General features: G+C 40.4%; 1 protein-coding gene across 3 annotated transcripts in view; it reads left to right on the plus strand.

The window, feature by feature from the left end:
* phkb (phosphorylase kinase, beta) overlaps positions 1 to 16,110 on the plus strand; it is a 146,252-nt gene that overhangs the window by 10,912 nt on the left and 119,230 nt on the right. For all 3 annotated transcript variants that reach the window (XM_030077121.1, XM_030077130.1, XM_030077138.1), the window contains 2 exons: positions 4,774 to 4,912; positions 15,229 to 15,328. In XM_030077121.1, the coding sequence (XP_029932981.1) occupies positions 4,774 to 4,912; positions 15,229 to 15,328 (239 nt within the window). The remainder of the gene's footprint in view (positions 1 to 4,773; positions 4,913 to 15,228; positions 15,329 to 16,110) is intronic.

Genomic DNA, 16,110 nt, shown 5'->3' on the forward strand with positions numbered 1-16,110 from the left:
CAAGTAAATCAGGCTGGCATCTGTGACAGCCTCTGATAAATAAATTAACGTTTTACTATATTCATCCTGTTTTCTGTCTTTATGGATGTCGATCTGTCAGAAAAAAACATGATGGGGCTTATGAGTGTGCGAAGACCATCGAAAGCAGCGCTATGACCAACTGGTATTTTGCTAACCTGGAAACACGCTTGCCCTGTTCATGTGGTATTTTCATCCTTGCACACCAGGCTTGGCACAAGGATGGGAGGGGTGGCGCACCAAAACGGGAGGTTTATTTAGATAAGGACACACGAGGCGAGGTGTGCTATTTTGGTAAAAAAAAAAAAAAAAAAAAAAAATTAAGTCATTATGATGAGAGCCTCGAGGACCATGCCTAGTCTGGGCGCAACGTCAATTCTGCCATTCCTGCAGCCTTCCAGGGTGCTCTGTATGTGTGGCTGTTTAGAGACCTATTATGCACATGGCTTATTACCCCAGATATTATGGCAACAACTCAGCAGCAGCGTAGATTCAACAATGTGTTGTCGAGGGCAATAACCATGTAGTGAAGTGAACATTTGGCATGCTTAAGATGCTTTTTAAATGTTTGGACAAGTCAGGTGGCACATTACGACATTACAATACAGAGCTCAGATAGTCGGTGTTTGGCGTGCATATCTGTATCTATATTTTTATCTATGTAGCTATGTATCTACGTATCTCTTTGTTTCTCTCTCTCTCTCTCTCTCTCTCTCTCTCTCAGGGACCAGCTTGCAGAGGACTTGTTCCCATGGATTGTATTTTTTTTTTAATTGCATTAGTTACACTTGTTACTTTATTTAAGAAAAAGTCAATAATAAATTGCACATTTACTTTATTTAGTCATCTGACATAAAATGAATTCTGTGAATATAACAATTAAATCTCCAAACCCCTCTCGTGTGTTCCACTACACCCAGCCCCTTTACACACAGATAAATGAAAATCGTGAGATTGGGTGTTTCAGGGGCTTAACATGATGGGCAACAGCCAAATTTAGCTTGAATGTGAGCAGAGTCTATGTATCTTTACTGCTGTTTTCAGCAAGTAAGGCAGCACATAGAGAGGAAGCAGAACGTGATGCTGAATGTGCGTTGTGATGATAAACTGCAGGCTGGCTGCTCAGCGTGATGACCAACATGTATCACAACCCTTTCAGAATACAGCACTAATGTAGCCAGAGCCAAAATTAGCCTAAACCCAAAGGCACTGTCCTACTACTGCTTAACATATGAAAGCCATCCAGAGGAGTCTGGAGGGGATCACTGTGTGTGTGTGTGTGTGTGTGTGTGTGTGTGTGTGTGTGTGTTCGTGTACACTCTAACTACTTTGTTGAGTCCTCAGAAAGACATGAAAATATGCTAAATCCATTGAAGCAACAATTTTTGAAAAGGATTGGGTGTGCGTCAGTGTAATGAATGAATGTTTGTCCATGTGTGTGTGTATGTGTGTGTGCATGCTTGTTAAATTAGTTCTCTACTTGGAAACGAACCACCTGAAAGGTTTATTAATATTCAGCATAACGCACCCCGTCACCTTTTTATCTCCCTGCTAATGCTGTTCTGTCGCTTTCAATTGACCAAAACACACTAACTCACACACACACACACACACACACACACACACACACACACACACACACACACACACACTCCCCCCAAAAACAGAAGGGAGGCGCATGCACACACACACGCACACGCACACGCACACACACACACACACACACACACACACACACACACACACACACACACACACACACGTCCTGTTTATTCACACATGCATCCTCTCTCTCTCTCTCTCTCTCTCTCTCTCTCTCTCTCTCTCTCTCTCACTCTCTCTCCTCTTTTCTCCTTCCTCTTGTTTTAACACACATCTTTATTTCTGTCTCTCCATCATCCTCCTCCTCTCTGTCTTTCTCTCCTTCCCTGTAACAAACGACAGAGCAGAATGGATGTCCCCTTCATTTGCACCGGCATAATGTGCTGATGAAAAATGAAGTGTTCCCTCCAGACAGATTAGTCATCAGTGCGGGGATCTCTGGAGGAGAGGGTGTGTGTGTTTATGTGTGTATGTGTGTGTGTGTGTTTGAGCAAGAGACAGATAAATCATTTTCCCGGAGGCCTTCTGTTTGAGTACGTAATATTTCAGCATACATTAAGTAGAGGGCTGCGATCTGTTCGTATTAAGAGGCTTCATCCGTTGTTCTCTGCTCACTAACTAACGCCGTGCATGAACTTTCATGAACTCGAGTCGTCTCAGTTTATCTCGTCTCATATGCTCAGTGCAGTCAAACTCTCACTGCCACGCTCACAGATGAAAAATGCCTCCCTAGTTCCCAGAGAAATGACCTCGGTCTTCACCCACTGCAGCAATATTTGATGAATTTGACTTTACTTGGCACTACTATTGGGTGTTTGTCACATTGTAAGCTCTAGGGATTTAAACTTATTCTGCTCTTGCAGTCAGTAACAAGTAACTGAGAATAAAAGACCCCCTTCAGACCCCCCCTTCAGATTCAAGATTTAATACTTTATTATCATATCAACAGGCTTGAATGGGCTTTGTTATGGCAGCTCACTTAGAATGGGACAAGAAGTAAATCAAATACATACAGTTTTGCACAGAGGGCAAGGTTATACTGAAGGCCCAGGGTTCCTTAAGTAAAAATCCCATTAATTCAATAAAAAAGTGGTGGAATGCACTGCATTTTTAATTCACAAAACAATAAACTACTTGATTTTTTTTTTTCTTTTTAATATTCTAAAGCACTCTGGAAACTTTATTTGTATGACTCTTTATATAAGTACATTTTATGATTATTGTTATTACTGCTTAGCTGCCTGTGTGTTTTGTGTGCTCTTCCTAGTTGGATTCTTGTGTAAAGATTTATCTGTTGTTAATGTGGTCACAGCGCATCCAGAACATCCAGATCACAGTCTATCTTGAGTGCATCCTGGCTGTATTGACATCTGTGTTTTTGTTTGTGGTTAAGCTCTATCTGGTTACAATTGGACACATGCACATGTGAATACCAGCTGTAAAGTCCAAGTTTCAGTTAAATCATTAAGGGACTGTAAACAGTGGATTTTCTAGGGGATGCATTTACTATAGTAACTCATTCCAGCAGGGCTCAGTGGGCTTTAGTTCCACTTGTAGGGTAACAATATTGTCTGGACTCTTGTAAGACCAACCAGCTGTCCAGCAAAGTGAAAATTTCCCACTTGTTGGAACTCTACAGGTCCTACAGGTGCTGCAACAATATCTTTGCAAATGTTTTCCTAGTTAACATTGGCGTAGAGCTCACTTGCAGAGTTCAAGTGAGAAAGTTTGTGACTGAGACTACTGCACACTAAAGCTTAATGTAAGACTCATGTGCATCTCTAGCCTTTGCATCTTCTGATATGTTAGACTGTTGAAAATGAATGCATTTGCATAATTGTAGATTTATATGTGTAGTAGTTTGACCTTGTGTGCTTTCCAAGGAACTAGACAGGCGATTTAGGTGTAAGAGGCCTTGATGAAGACCACCTGTGTTTGGTCAAAACATGTTGGCATTTTTTATGAAGTGGCCTTAGTGAAAAGAAGGCTTTTTATCTGTATACCTTCCTGTATTTTTTTTGTACCTGGCTCATCTTAACCTTTTCTGTCGGCCCTTATGCCCTGAGATCCAAGAGCACCAACTATTCCTCAGTGCTTCCATCACTTGAGCGTTTAGCTACCTCTCCTCTTTTGGATCGAAGTACTTCTCTAGCCTTCTCCTCCTCTGATATGACTGTTAAAGATGTATGTGTGCATAAATTTAGATTTATATGTGTAGTAGTTTGACCATGTGTGCTTTCAAAGGAACCAGACAGACAGCTTAAATGCAAGTTCTCAACCAACTCACCAACAGGAAGTTTCCTCAGGCGATGTCTCCACTTCCCCTTTGACCGCCAGTGTTAACTTGGTTTCATGATTTGGAAAGACTCACTGCTGCAGGATACTTTAAGCAGTGTTGTATATTTTACCTGAATTCAATATATGTTGATACTTTATTGATCCTCACTGGGAGATCCTCTTTTTTTTTTGCCCTCCTCCACAGGGAGGTCAGAGGTCAGAGCAGCAGCCGTGCAGCCATTTGTTGCCATTCTGTGTTTTGTTCAAAATCGCTTCGGGAGTGGAGAAGCCTTGCCAGCAAGGTTTCCTGAAGCTGATTCCTCCAGTTAAATTGCATTGAACTAATGTGGATTTGGCTGAATTAAAACTGATTAATTAAAGAACAAGACCATGTAGTTACTTCTGAGTTCTGAATGATTGTTCCATAATGAATATGTTCCTCTTTAGATGTCACATTTACTACCCTACACCCCCCCCCCCCCCCCCCCCCCCCCCAACCACACACACACACACACACACACATACCACAGCTGTGAAAGTTTTTCATTGTTCAGTTTGTGCCTCAATTTATAGGTGACAGTTCTGTTTGCACCCACATGATTTTTTTTTTTTTTAAATGAACTGACTCAGAATTCAAGTTCTTTTTTTTAAAATTTAAAGTTAAACTAACAATGCAAAAAGTTGAATGGGGCTCCAGTTTTACTGTGAAGCTTGTGCAGTATAGCAACAAAAAGGTTTTGTATGTGGCTCATGGAAAATCAGTTATTAGTCCTAATATTATCACTAATCAATAATAGCAATGCTGAATGTTCTTCATCACAATTGTCATTCTCATTCTCTCTCTCTCTCTCTCTCTCTCTCTCTCTCTCTCTCTAGTGAAGACAACCATCCTGAACTACCAGAGTCCCACCACAGGTCTTTTCCCTGTCAAAACTTGCTCCAACTGCAAGGAGGCCAAAGTTCGGGACTCTCTCTACTGTGCTGCGAGTGCCTGGGCCCTTGCTATGGCCTACCGGTCAGTACACACACACACACACACACACACACACACACACACACACACACACACACACACACACATAAAGACAAACCATGCAGTATCAGTTCATATGAAACAGTTAAAACACGATAAAAACAAAATAAATAAGAGTTATAACACTAAACTATTAAAAGTTAATGATAATTCAAAGGAAAAAGCAGTACAATATATATAAAAAACAATATCCTAAAAACAAGGACAATGAGAGATTAAATACGTCTATGGACGATGTGAGCAAAGGAAAGTGCTGGTGCAGGATTTACTCAAGATTCATTAAGTGTGCAGGTTGTGCCTTTATTGTACTAATAAGAAAGGAGTTATCGCTCCTGGCTATGGGAAGTATAAACCTCCTTCCTAAGGGGAGCAGCCAACATTCCTCATCTAGGGGGTGGATGTGATCAAGTGCAATTTTCCTTGCCCTCTGCAAAGATATCTGTTAATGTGGACTGCTGCTCCCAAATAATCCTGTTGGCCACCTTAATTACTTTGCTGAAATGGTTCCTGGTTTTAACAGAGATGTTGCCAAACCAAGCAATCAATCCATAAGTTAAGACAGACTTAGAGAGTGACCTGTAAAATATTTCCTATCAACCTTTTTTCAGTGTGCCAAGATACTTCTAGCTCTGTGCAAACTTTATTCCAGTCCCTCCTGTATTGTATATGCACAAAAACTGGATACTTAGGGCCCTATCTTGCGCCAGACTCCCTAAACCCGCTATTTGCGGATTTAGGATTTAGGAAGAGGCGTTCCCCTGTAAAAGTTGCTATCTTGTGCACCTCCCGCTATCCGCAAAACACCTGCGCTACCCGCTATATTATGCATAGGCGTGTTTTGGGCGTTATGCCAGTTAAACCAATCAGTGTGCCAGGTGCCATTGCCTTTAAGGGCAGGATGCGCTATCCTAAATCCTAAATCCTAAATCCTAAACCTGTGATGGAGAGAGGGAGGTAGATTTTCTCAGGGCTTCTACTGAGGCTAAAGCAAGTTGGCTTTATATACATATTATATATTATATTATAGGCGAGTTAATTCGGGAGGTGGAGCCACATGTGTCCAACTGGACGTGTCACAAGGTTGTACTGATTGAGTAAAATCCCGGGCCACACCACAGACACACAAGAGGCAGAGGTGGAACTATGTGTAAACTAATTTATTGACAAGGTACATTGGGCAAATAAAATATTAAAAATAAAAATATAGCACAGCTGGCTTATGATAAAACAATAAAACGTGCTGGCGTAAGTGTCCAATTAAAACAGTCTTTCCTCTAAACAGTCTATATGAGTAATATACTCAGTCCATTCCGGCGGCGTCCCGCTATCAGTCCGACCGTGTGCGTGGCAAGGCTCTGTCGGGGCGTGCATTGAAGCCGCCTGGACGTGCTCTCGTAACAGCCCAAACTTTAGGGATAGCGGATAGCTATCCGCTTTCCCTAAAGTGTGTGCGCAAGATAGGAATTTTAGGGCTAGCGCATGAAACACGCCCACGGACACACCTCCAGGCGCAAATGACCGTTTAGGGATAGCGGAAGTTCCTAAATCCGCAATTTGCGGGTAGCGGATAGTGGCAGCGGGTAGCGGGTGGCACAAGATAGGGCCCTTAGTGTGTAATGGTGATTTGTCAAACTTAGCAAGAAACAAAAGTTATGTGCACAAGCTTTAAGTATGTCAAACAAAATTCAAGAAAACAAATCATATTCTTTTTATGTTTTCTACGTCATTTTGACAGGTTTTAAATTACAATCGCACATCCCTATCAATTTAGACAAATAAAACTGAACTATTGCTCAGATCAGGAACATGTGTGGACAGACGTAAAGGTTTTATCACTTTCAAATGTGCTTTCCATGCAATTCATCATCAGTACAGGCAGATTGGATTTTCTCTCCTTGCTTGGCTGACTGTTCCTAAAATGGATTAAGCTGTCTTCTCGTCTTTGACTGGGTTAAACATTTAGGTTTGGATGTTTGATACAAAAATGGATCGATCTGATATTTCTTGCCGACTTGTTTTGTTTGTTGTGTTTTTTTGTAGATGTAAAAGGTAATTTTGGTTTCAGCAGGCATTGTGTTGTAAAACTGCACCTCACAACTTTGCACCTTGGCAGCCCCAAGTGGCAATGGCAGATAACTATTGGAATTTTTGAAAGATTTCATTACCCATCGTGTAAATTGATGTTTCTTTGCAGTGTGAAGTGTTGTTGGAGCTGGTGAAGAAGTTTAATAGTTGTTGGTGATTTCAGCGTTTTCACAGCAAAATGAGTGTAAAATAAACCCTGAGATGGAAGGATAAAAGGATTTATCCACCCCATAGAATTCCATTGTAAAAAAAAAAAAAAAAAAAAAAAAAGAAGAAGAAGAAGAAATAAAATGATGATTGATTTTAGCAATATACAATAGATAAAAAAAAAAAAACTTACATTTTTTTTGTAAGTTGCTATTTCTTGAAAAATTGGAAATATATGTCAAAACTATTTTGCTGGCAATAAACCCACAAGAACTGAGTTAAATGAAATAACCCTCAGTGCAGAGTTTCAAATTTCAACTGTTTCCACAGTTTTGTCAAATTTTGTCATATGCAACTGTCATGTCATGTACACCAACTATTATTTCATGAGGTTTTATATCTTGTGCTTTTATTTTGAAGTGTGGGTGCCCCAACAGAAGTCTTATTTTCTATTTACCTCCGCCAGCCTAACACATTGTACTATAGCCACGGAATAATCATAAACAGTAATTTGAGCAAAAATATCATCCATTGCACTTGGTAATCACAACAATAATAGCATTTGTAAAGCTGCTGTTAAATCATTGGGTTTGTTTGTGGATTTAGGTGGTTAATTTTAAAGAAAGCTAACTGCCGGAAAATGTAAACGATTGCAGCAGGCTAATAGATAGCATCGGGGCTAAGAAGCCAGGATCCAGTACAGCCAGAACAATGTGAGGAGGGTGTCAGGAGGCATCAATACTGCCCCACATACTGCTTATGGGGTCTGTGAAATAATATCAGCTATTTCAAAATGGGTGAACTATTCCTTTAAGTGATTAATTAGTACAAGAACTTTATGTGCTTGACAACATTTTAGTGACATCTTGTGATGGTGAATAACAGCTGCAAGTAATCCGGGCATAATTTCTGAATGTGTTCGTAGCATGTGTATTTCTCTGTGCTGCATTCAGGTTCCTGCGAAAATACCCAAGATAGTGCAACTGTGGAATTTTGTGGGGCTATAGTGCTTTTATTAGGATGTTAAGGGCAGGACAGAACAAAACCTCCAGCTACATTTCTTCATGATTACTGTTGCACAGCCCTTTGTCTTTGACGTATGGCTTTGTTCTGGTCCGTTCTGCTCCGTGCTTACTTGCCCGTAGTTGTTAATCTGCCTCTGTGATTTGATGGCCTCGCCTTTGAAACAGGCAGTGACCATTAGTTCAAGGAGAGCACTGAGGATTTCCGCACAGTCCAGAGGCCTGAAGTGTCACTGCTCCTTCTGCTTACGTTCCTCTGTGATTAGTTTCTCTGGAAATAATAATAATCATGGTAATAATAATAATAATAATAACAATTATTAATATTATTATATTCACAACAACAACAATAATAATGGTAATAATAACAACAACAACAACAACAATAATAATAATAATAATAATGATAATAATACATACATACATACATACTCTAAAGAAATGGTTTGTAGTAGGAATTTTAGGGGATAGAGTTAGAGGAGAGCAAGGAATGATGTGAAACGAGAGAGACTGAAGGGGAAGACTGAGGGAGAGGGAAGCCAAAAGTTACAGGATGAGAGACATCAAGGGGTTGGATAGATGAGAGAGAGAGAGAGAAGAAAGCAGAGGGCGGGGAAATGATCGAGGAAAGAAAGAAAGCTTAAGGGGTAAGAGAGAGAGAGAGAGAGAGAGAGAGAGAGAGAGAGAGAGAGAGAGAGAGAGAGAGATTGAGAGAGAAAGAGAGATTGAGAGAGAGAGAGAAAGAGAGACTGAGAGAGGGGGGGTATGGAGGGTAAAAATAGAGAGCACTGCAACGATTTGACCAGCGGCAGATCCCACTCATCCGTCATGGCTGCCTCCTATTAGAATTGTCACTGGGATTTAATTAAGATGATTTTCATCTGACAGGCTTGCGCACTGCCATTACTTACTTCAAGCCCAGCTGCTGTGTGTGTGTGTATGTGTGTGTGTGTTCGTGTGTGTGAGAGAGAGATTGAGATTCTGCAGTCAATTGTATAGCATTCATACAACTGACACAAAATTACCAAGAAGTAGTGGCCAACATTAAAGATGTTAAACAACAGGATCAGTTTCATCCATCCTCATGAGTTCACACCATTTACAATATTCCCTTTCAATTACTTAAACTGTATTTCTGGTAATGTTTTTAGATATTGGTTAAATGCAACAGGACCTATCAAACTGTGTTGGAAAACTAGTCACAAAGCGCTGCATGTTCTCCTGTGACTGTCAGACACTTTGTTTTCCGTTAATCATTTGTCATAAGATAAATTTATAAACACCATGTGGCCCAAGTCTGATTGATGATACAGTTTGGAGAGGAGGCTGCATTACTATCACTGTATGGGCTTGCATTGCCTCATCCACTCTGCAGTGTTAAAGAGTAACTTAAATCCAAACCAAAGTCTCTGTGATGCCCAAACTCTAATGATGAAACATAGAGTGCCTGGTCTTTGGTGGCAAGTGATGCCAATCTCCAACAAGGGGTGATTTAATTACCATCCCTGTGCAAGATTAAGGTTTGCATGAAAGTTGGTGGGACAGTTGGTTATGGAGCAACAAAGAAGTGATTAAGGTTTCAGGCAGGTCAACGGGCTTGGCAATTGGGGCTTAGCAGAATCAGGGCCGTAGTTTCCAAGTGCATCCCTGTAACGTCACAAAACCAAGTTCAGAGGATGGTTATGGGTCAAGGTAGGGCTGCACAATTAATCGAATTTTAATCGTGATCACGATTTTGGCTGCCACGATTAAATGAGCCTGATCGTCGGTGATATTTACATTTAAACTGTGGGTTCTGCTGCATATCTAATCAAGCACTTTCTCAGCCAGTAGTCAGCCAACCACCTGGGGGCGAACGCATGGTTAAGGCTTCAATACTGCCTAAATAACAAGAGAGGGCGCCCTGCTGCGGCAGCCTCAAGTTACTCGGTGGACTGATGAGAGCGAGTCATGTCGGGAGAAGAAAGTACGGCAGCATTTGGAGATGAGGAGCACCATGGTGAGGAGCTAGTGCCTCGAAAGGGATCCACATCCATTGTCTGAACTTGTTTCGGATTCAGGGCAAGTGACGTTAAACAAGAAGACGTTACATGTAAAGAGTGCAGCAGAGTTGTGTCTGCCCCGCAGGGTAACACGACTAATCTGTTCAACCACCTGAAAAAACATCACACAAACACAAGTATGAGGAATGCATGAAGGCCAAAGCTAACATTGCTTCACAAAATCCCCGTTCATGTCCAGCGTATCCATCTACCTGCCAAAGACACGCCTAAGCCTAATGTCAGTGCCTTTTCTGTATAAGCTGTAATTGTTTACATTGAGTTGCACTTTGTGTTTGCACTCTGTAATAGCATATTTATTCAGTTAGCCCTTGGTAAATTTTAAATTTTTGGGTAAATTTTATTTTTTATTATTAGCATTTATTCTTATTTAAAGTTTCATTTTGCACTGAAAACTGTTCACATACTGTTTGTTTAAAAGTAGTGCAATAAAAATACAGATGCTTTCCCTAACATGATAAATAATCGTGATTACAATATTGATAAAAATAATTGTGATTATCATTTTGGCCATAATCGTGCAACCCTTGGTCAAGGTGGCATTAACCAACTTGTCCTGCTGTTTGGCCAAAAGGGATGTGTCCTATGGCAACAGCACTGCTCCACTATTGCATGATTTAGCACAAACAGGTCTGTAACTTCCAGCTGGCAGAGGTCTGTATTCTTCTGAATTCTACTCTATTCTACCGTCATGTTGTCACAAGAAGAAGGTGCAATCAGTTTTACCAAACCTCTCAGACTCATTCCCTCCTATTCAATTTCAAACAGCATAGAAAAAAAAAAAAAAAAAAAAAACTCGGTGGACATCTAAATTAGTCAGTAAAGGTAATCCATGAGAGTGAGAAGCCAAAAAATGTGAATGAGAAGCCAACAGTCACATCTTGCAAAGTTACATCAGAAAGCTTTTCATGTCATTTTGAAGGTTCAATTTCATACCGGGAAATTTGGTTCGTGCTTGAAAACAAGAGGCAAGATACAGCTGCTGGGTCAGTATGTGTCCAATTTCTATGTTTTCCTGTCCAAAATAAATCTTTCAGTAAATATGATGCACTCTCTGAAGTGATGTTAAGGTCCGGTTCCTGTCAAGCCATAAGACAACTGAAAGAATTATTTTTCCACTGTACAAAACAAAACAGAAAGCACAATTACTTCTTCAACTGTCTGCTCTCCTAGGAGGAATCAAGACAAAGAAGAACAACAGATATTTCACAGGACGCTTGAAAATCCAGGAAATAAACTGAAACTCAGATCACACTGGAGCAGTTGTTGAAACAGTCATAGCTGGAAATTTGCTATCAGTACTCACTCATTACCTTTTGTTGAAGTGTGGTGATGAATGCCCGCTGAAGCACTTTGAGTCAGGACTTTGATGGTACATCAGACGCAGCGCCATGTGTCCTCTGCCTGTGATGAGGTTTTGATGTGGAAGGTCAGCGTGTTTAACGTGCTGTGTACCGCTGAAGTTTAAACAAGCTGCACCTCAGCTGCTCGGCTCCCCTCAGTCAATACCCACAGTCATTATTACCTCAACCTCTGTCACTTGCTCTGGGCTCTGCCAGCCCTGCAGGATTGTGCCCACTTTCACCGTGGCATACTGCAGCCAAACCTACTTCACTTTGTGGCATTAGTATCTAAAGTGGATTTTAGTCCCACATGTATCCACTATTGACAGTTGACAGTCATATTGCACTATGTTTTACCATTATTTTAACAGATAAATTAACCCTTCAAGCGGTTGTTTATTATGACTAGATTTATTACAAATGCATATAGTATCGTAGCAGTTAATTAGAAATGACTCAGTCCTTTTTATCTTTGATATCTCCAAGGATGAAATCTGTAACTGTTTAACACATTTTTAATGCCAAACATTTGCTCATCCCAGCTTCATTAAAATCAAGAGGATGCTGTGATTTGTTGACTTTTCTTTGTGTTCACATCACCATAAAATTAATACTTTTTGCTTGTTTGTTTGAGCATTTGGCATTATTTTTTACACTTCACCGACTAAATGGTTAGTCAGTCAAAACCTAATAGATTAATTGACAGTAAAAATAACCATTAGGTCACCTTGTGTTAATGAGTACCAGCCTGCACCGGCTCTGCAAAGTAGCTAAAACATACTGCATTGCAGATATAAATATTCTGCTGTGATCCCTGTGTATATATGTTTTCAGTGTTTTATGTGGCACTTAAACAGGCGCGTAGCCACGGGGTTGCTTGCAGTTGCTATAGCAACACCAAAATGTGGCCCAGCAACCGCAAAGCAACCCCAAGGCTGAAAACTAAAATGCAGGTTTTTTTTAGTAGTGTTATTTAGTAGTGCATGACGCGCAGCGGAGTAAAATCACTGTAACTCACTGCTTCTCGGGGCTTATTGCTTAATTATAAAACGAGTGCTTCCCATCCTTAAATCTGATTGGCTGAGCCGCGTTCCATGCCGTTGTAAAACCAGTGTAACCCACTGTATTCTGAGGCAGACCGCAGCACAAAATATCCCAGCGCCAGTCTAAACAGACATAGCCTTGCCTGGCAACCAACTACTCTGCGCTCAACTTGATCGTTACATTTGTTGCAGACTCTGGTCTGTTCGCTGCTTTCAGAGCTGGTGTGAGGAGAAGAAGAGACTGTTGATTTTCACACGATCTCAGTGTCTGTGTTGCTTGGTAACCATGCTGGATTATACGCTATAGCTTGGTGGAAGAGTAAATAGTTCTTAATTATCTTGTTGTTCCATTATTCCTAATGAATTGTTGATTTTTTTCTTGTAACTTTATTTTATGGGCTATATGTAGGGTAACCGTTTTATAAAAGCAATAAGCCCCGAGAAGCAGTGAGTTAAAGTCAGGGCTGGACTGGGAACCCCTTTCAGGCTGGGAATCAGTCATGAAACCGGGCCGAGTCGGGTCATAGGTATAGCCTATCACAACAATAGCCGCCCGACGCTGTTGGCCGTTGTGTTAGACTTTTTTCCCTTTCTTTTTCTTTTTCTTTTGCTTCTTCTTTGTCTCGTGGCTCGGCCCACCGGGGAAATCACTGGTTTCCCCGTACGCCAGTCCGCACAACCAAAAAAAAAAAAAAAAAAGGGAGAAGAAACATAAAAACAAACAACCAAAAGCAATGTGAGTATAAATAAAAATATACATTATTCGAAATAGCATGTATTTACGCATACCCACATCCACCCCCCATACATACTTTCACATACATCTATCACATAAATCAAGTATTGAGTCTTGATTCATGTGGTTCATTTACTGTAGATCATTGATGCAGAGCTACACACACACAACCACACACTCACACACACACCAGTCCACTCAGCCCAACCACACATACACTCTCACACATCTACATGCTTACATCCCGTGTACCTCCCACCCCTGACATCCGCAACGATCTTGGCTGTCAATTGACTATAATTGACCAAAAATTAGATACTGTTTTGCATGGAATAAAAAACAAGACAAAAAGTTATTGTGATTTTTTTCTCACTAGAACTAATACTTCCTTCCAGGCCTCAAGACTTTTGTGCCCCACTCGGTTCAACCTTGCTATGGAAAGCTCCATGGAAATATTGTTTGACAAAGATTGATACCACTGATTGATTGACAGTGTGTTAGAGGGTAGCCATCTTACCGCTACCATCTTCTTAGCAACAGTTATTCCTAAAAACAAAAGCCGCCTCTGTACTAGATTAAGGGTCAGATATGAATCATCATTCAATAATAACAGACGGGGTGAACAGTCTAACTCCACTTTCAACATGGTAGCCATTTTACAAGACACCTTTTCCCAGAAGGCCTTGACCTCTGGGCATTCCCAGAACATATGCAAGAAGGTACCTACTTGATTCAAGTTACATAAAGTACAATTTTGGGATGGACATAATTTCATTAAATGCCTCTTTTTTGGTGTTAAATATACTCGATGAACAAAATTAAAGTTAGTAATTTGATTATCTAAGTTCTGTAATGAGAGAGGAATATTTTTAAAAATCCTATCCCAATTTATGGGAGAATCCGCACAGTCACTGTCATTATTCCACACTCTTACCATAGCAAGTGGGGAGTGTGAAAATGATACCCTAACAATAGAGTCATAGATCAGTGATACACTACCTTCTGTGGCTGTCAAAACCTTTTTAAACAGTTCCATGAGTGGATGAGTAGTAGGTGGAGCATTAACGGATATCAGTTTTATAATGCAGGTCGGATATCGGTTTTATAATGCAGGTCGGTGTTTTATAATTTAGTTCTTTTCTGTGGTCTATTCCTTCGCATTTTGCCATTCAATTAATGCAACAGGTTATTGTTAAATGGTTTGTAGGCTAGAGCTATTATATGCATTTCTCACTGCCGTGAAAAAGCGGCATATATATCAGCAGTTAACGAACTTCAAATTGATTTTGACAGGCCTAGGCCTACATCATAATCTTTATCTGCTGCGCGCGCATATCTCCCAGACGGCCCTGATTCGAATGAGTAGGCCAATAATGACATCGATATCCTTATTTATGCTTTTTAATTGGCATTGTAGTAAACTGACAAGCAACTCCGTACAGTTGTATAGCAACTACTAAGCAACTGCAGTGAAAAATTTCTGGCTAAGCCCATGCACTTAAAGGAGCCCTTCAAGTGACAGGAGCAAAGATTGTTTTTTGTTTTTTTCTTTTTTTCTTAACGCACAAGAAACTTTCTAGTGTGCAGGAGACATGATCAAGTCAAGTGCACCAGATGATTTTTAGTGTGCATGAGCAACTTGGAAAAAACTTTGCTCATGTCTCTTATTTGGCTTCATAGATTTACACTACTTTTGTTTGAAGTTATCCTTTCATATATAAACTCAACACATTGAGTTTTCTTGCATATGAAATGATCTGTGCATCTAAAGTTTAAGATAACTGTGCTGATATGATCTTCACATGTTCATTCGCTCACAATTTGCCCTCCGCTGTATGTCTTCTGTGTTCACATCACTGCAGGCGCATTGACGACGACATGGGACGAACCCATGAGTTGGAGCACTCTGCCATCAAGTGCATGCGAGGGATCCTGTACTGCTACATGAGGCAGGCGGACAAGGTTGGTCTGCAGCCAGCGCTCTCTTCCACAGCACCTCCACGGCTCACAGCACGCTGCTATTTCACACTGTGTTAGGATCAAAGGTGGATTTCTTAGCCGCTGCTCATCGAAAGCTCTCAGAGTGCCCACCACATCTGTTTTGCCTTTCAAATCATAATGAGTGACAATTGAAGCAGGTTGCTTTGTTGCAAAGAGTTTAAAAAGCTGCTGGTAATCTGTTAATTGCCACAGGCTTTTTTTCTCCTCAAGAGGAAAATAATTTCTGCTTTTGCTACGAATGCATGCACAGAGTAGGCCACGGATGGCAAAATATGTCACCTATCAGACTCAAACGAGAAACATGCATATGCTGCAAAAATCCCCATTTTAACATGTCGTTTCAACTGATATTCAGTGTTAAAAACCTTTATTTTCTTCAAACACATCTGCTAGTGGGATGAGATAATCCCACTTTTTTATGTAGTTTCACATATTGAAGGACTTTTTGAATGTTAACACAAATGTTGAAACAAGGCAGAATAATACATATCAAAACACTAGTATCAAGAAAATGACACTTAATCCAAGAAAATATTGGAAACATGTCGATTAGCATTTGAAACATGAGGGATTATTCCATCCCACTGGCAGACTTTTTATCGTATTCAAAGAAAAACAAGATTTTAATCCTGAAGATAACTTAGTAACATGATAACATGGGGATTTTTTGCAGTGTTTGACTTCTGTGCACTGAGATGCACATCTCAAAATGTAACCTTGTCTGTTCCTCTGCATCTGCATAC

Source organism: Myripristis murdjan, chromosome 3, assembly GCF_902150065.1.
Source record: "Myripristis murdjan chromosome 3, fMyrMur1.1, whole genome shotgun sequence".
NCBI classification, from domain to species: Eukaryota; Metazoa; Chordata; class Actinopteri; order Holocentriformes; family Holocentridae; genus Myripristis; species Myripristis murdjan.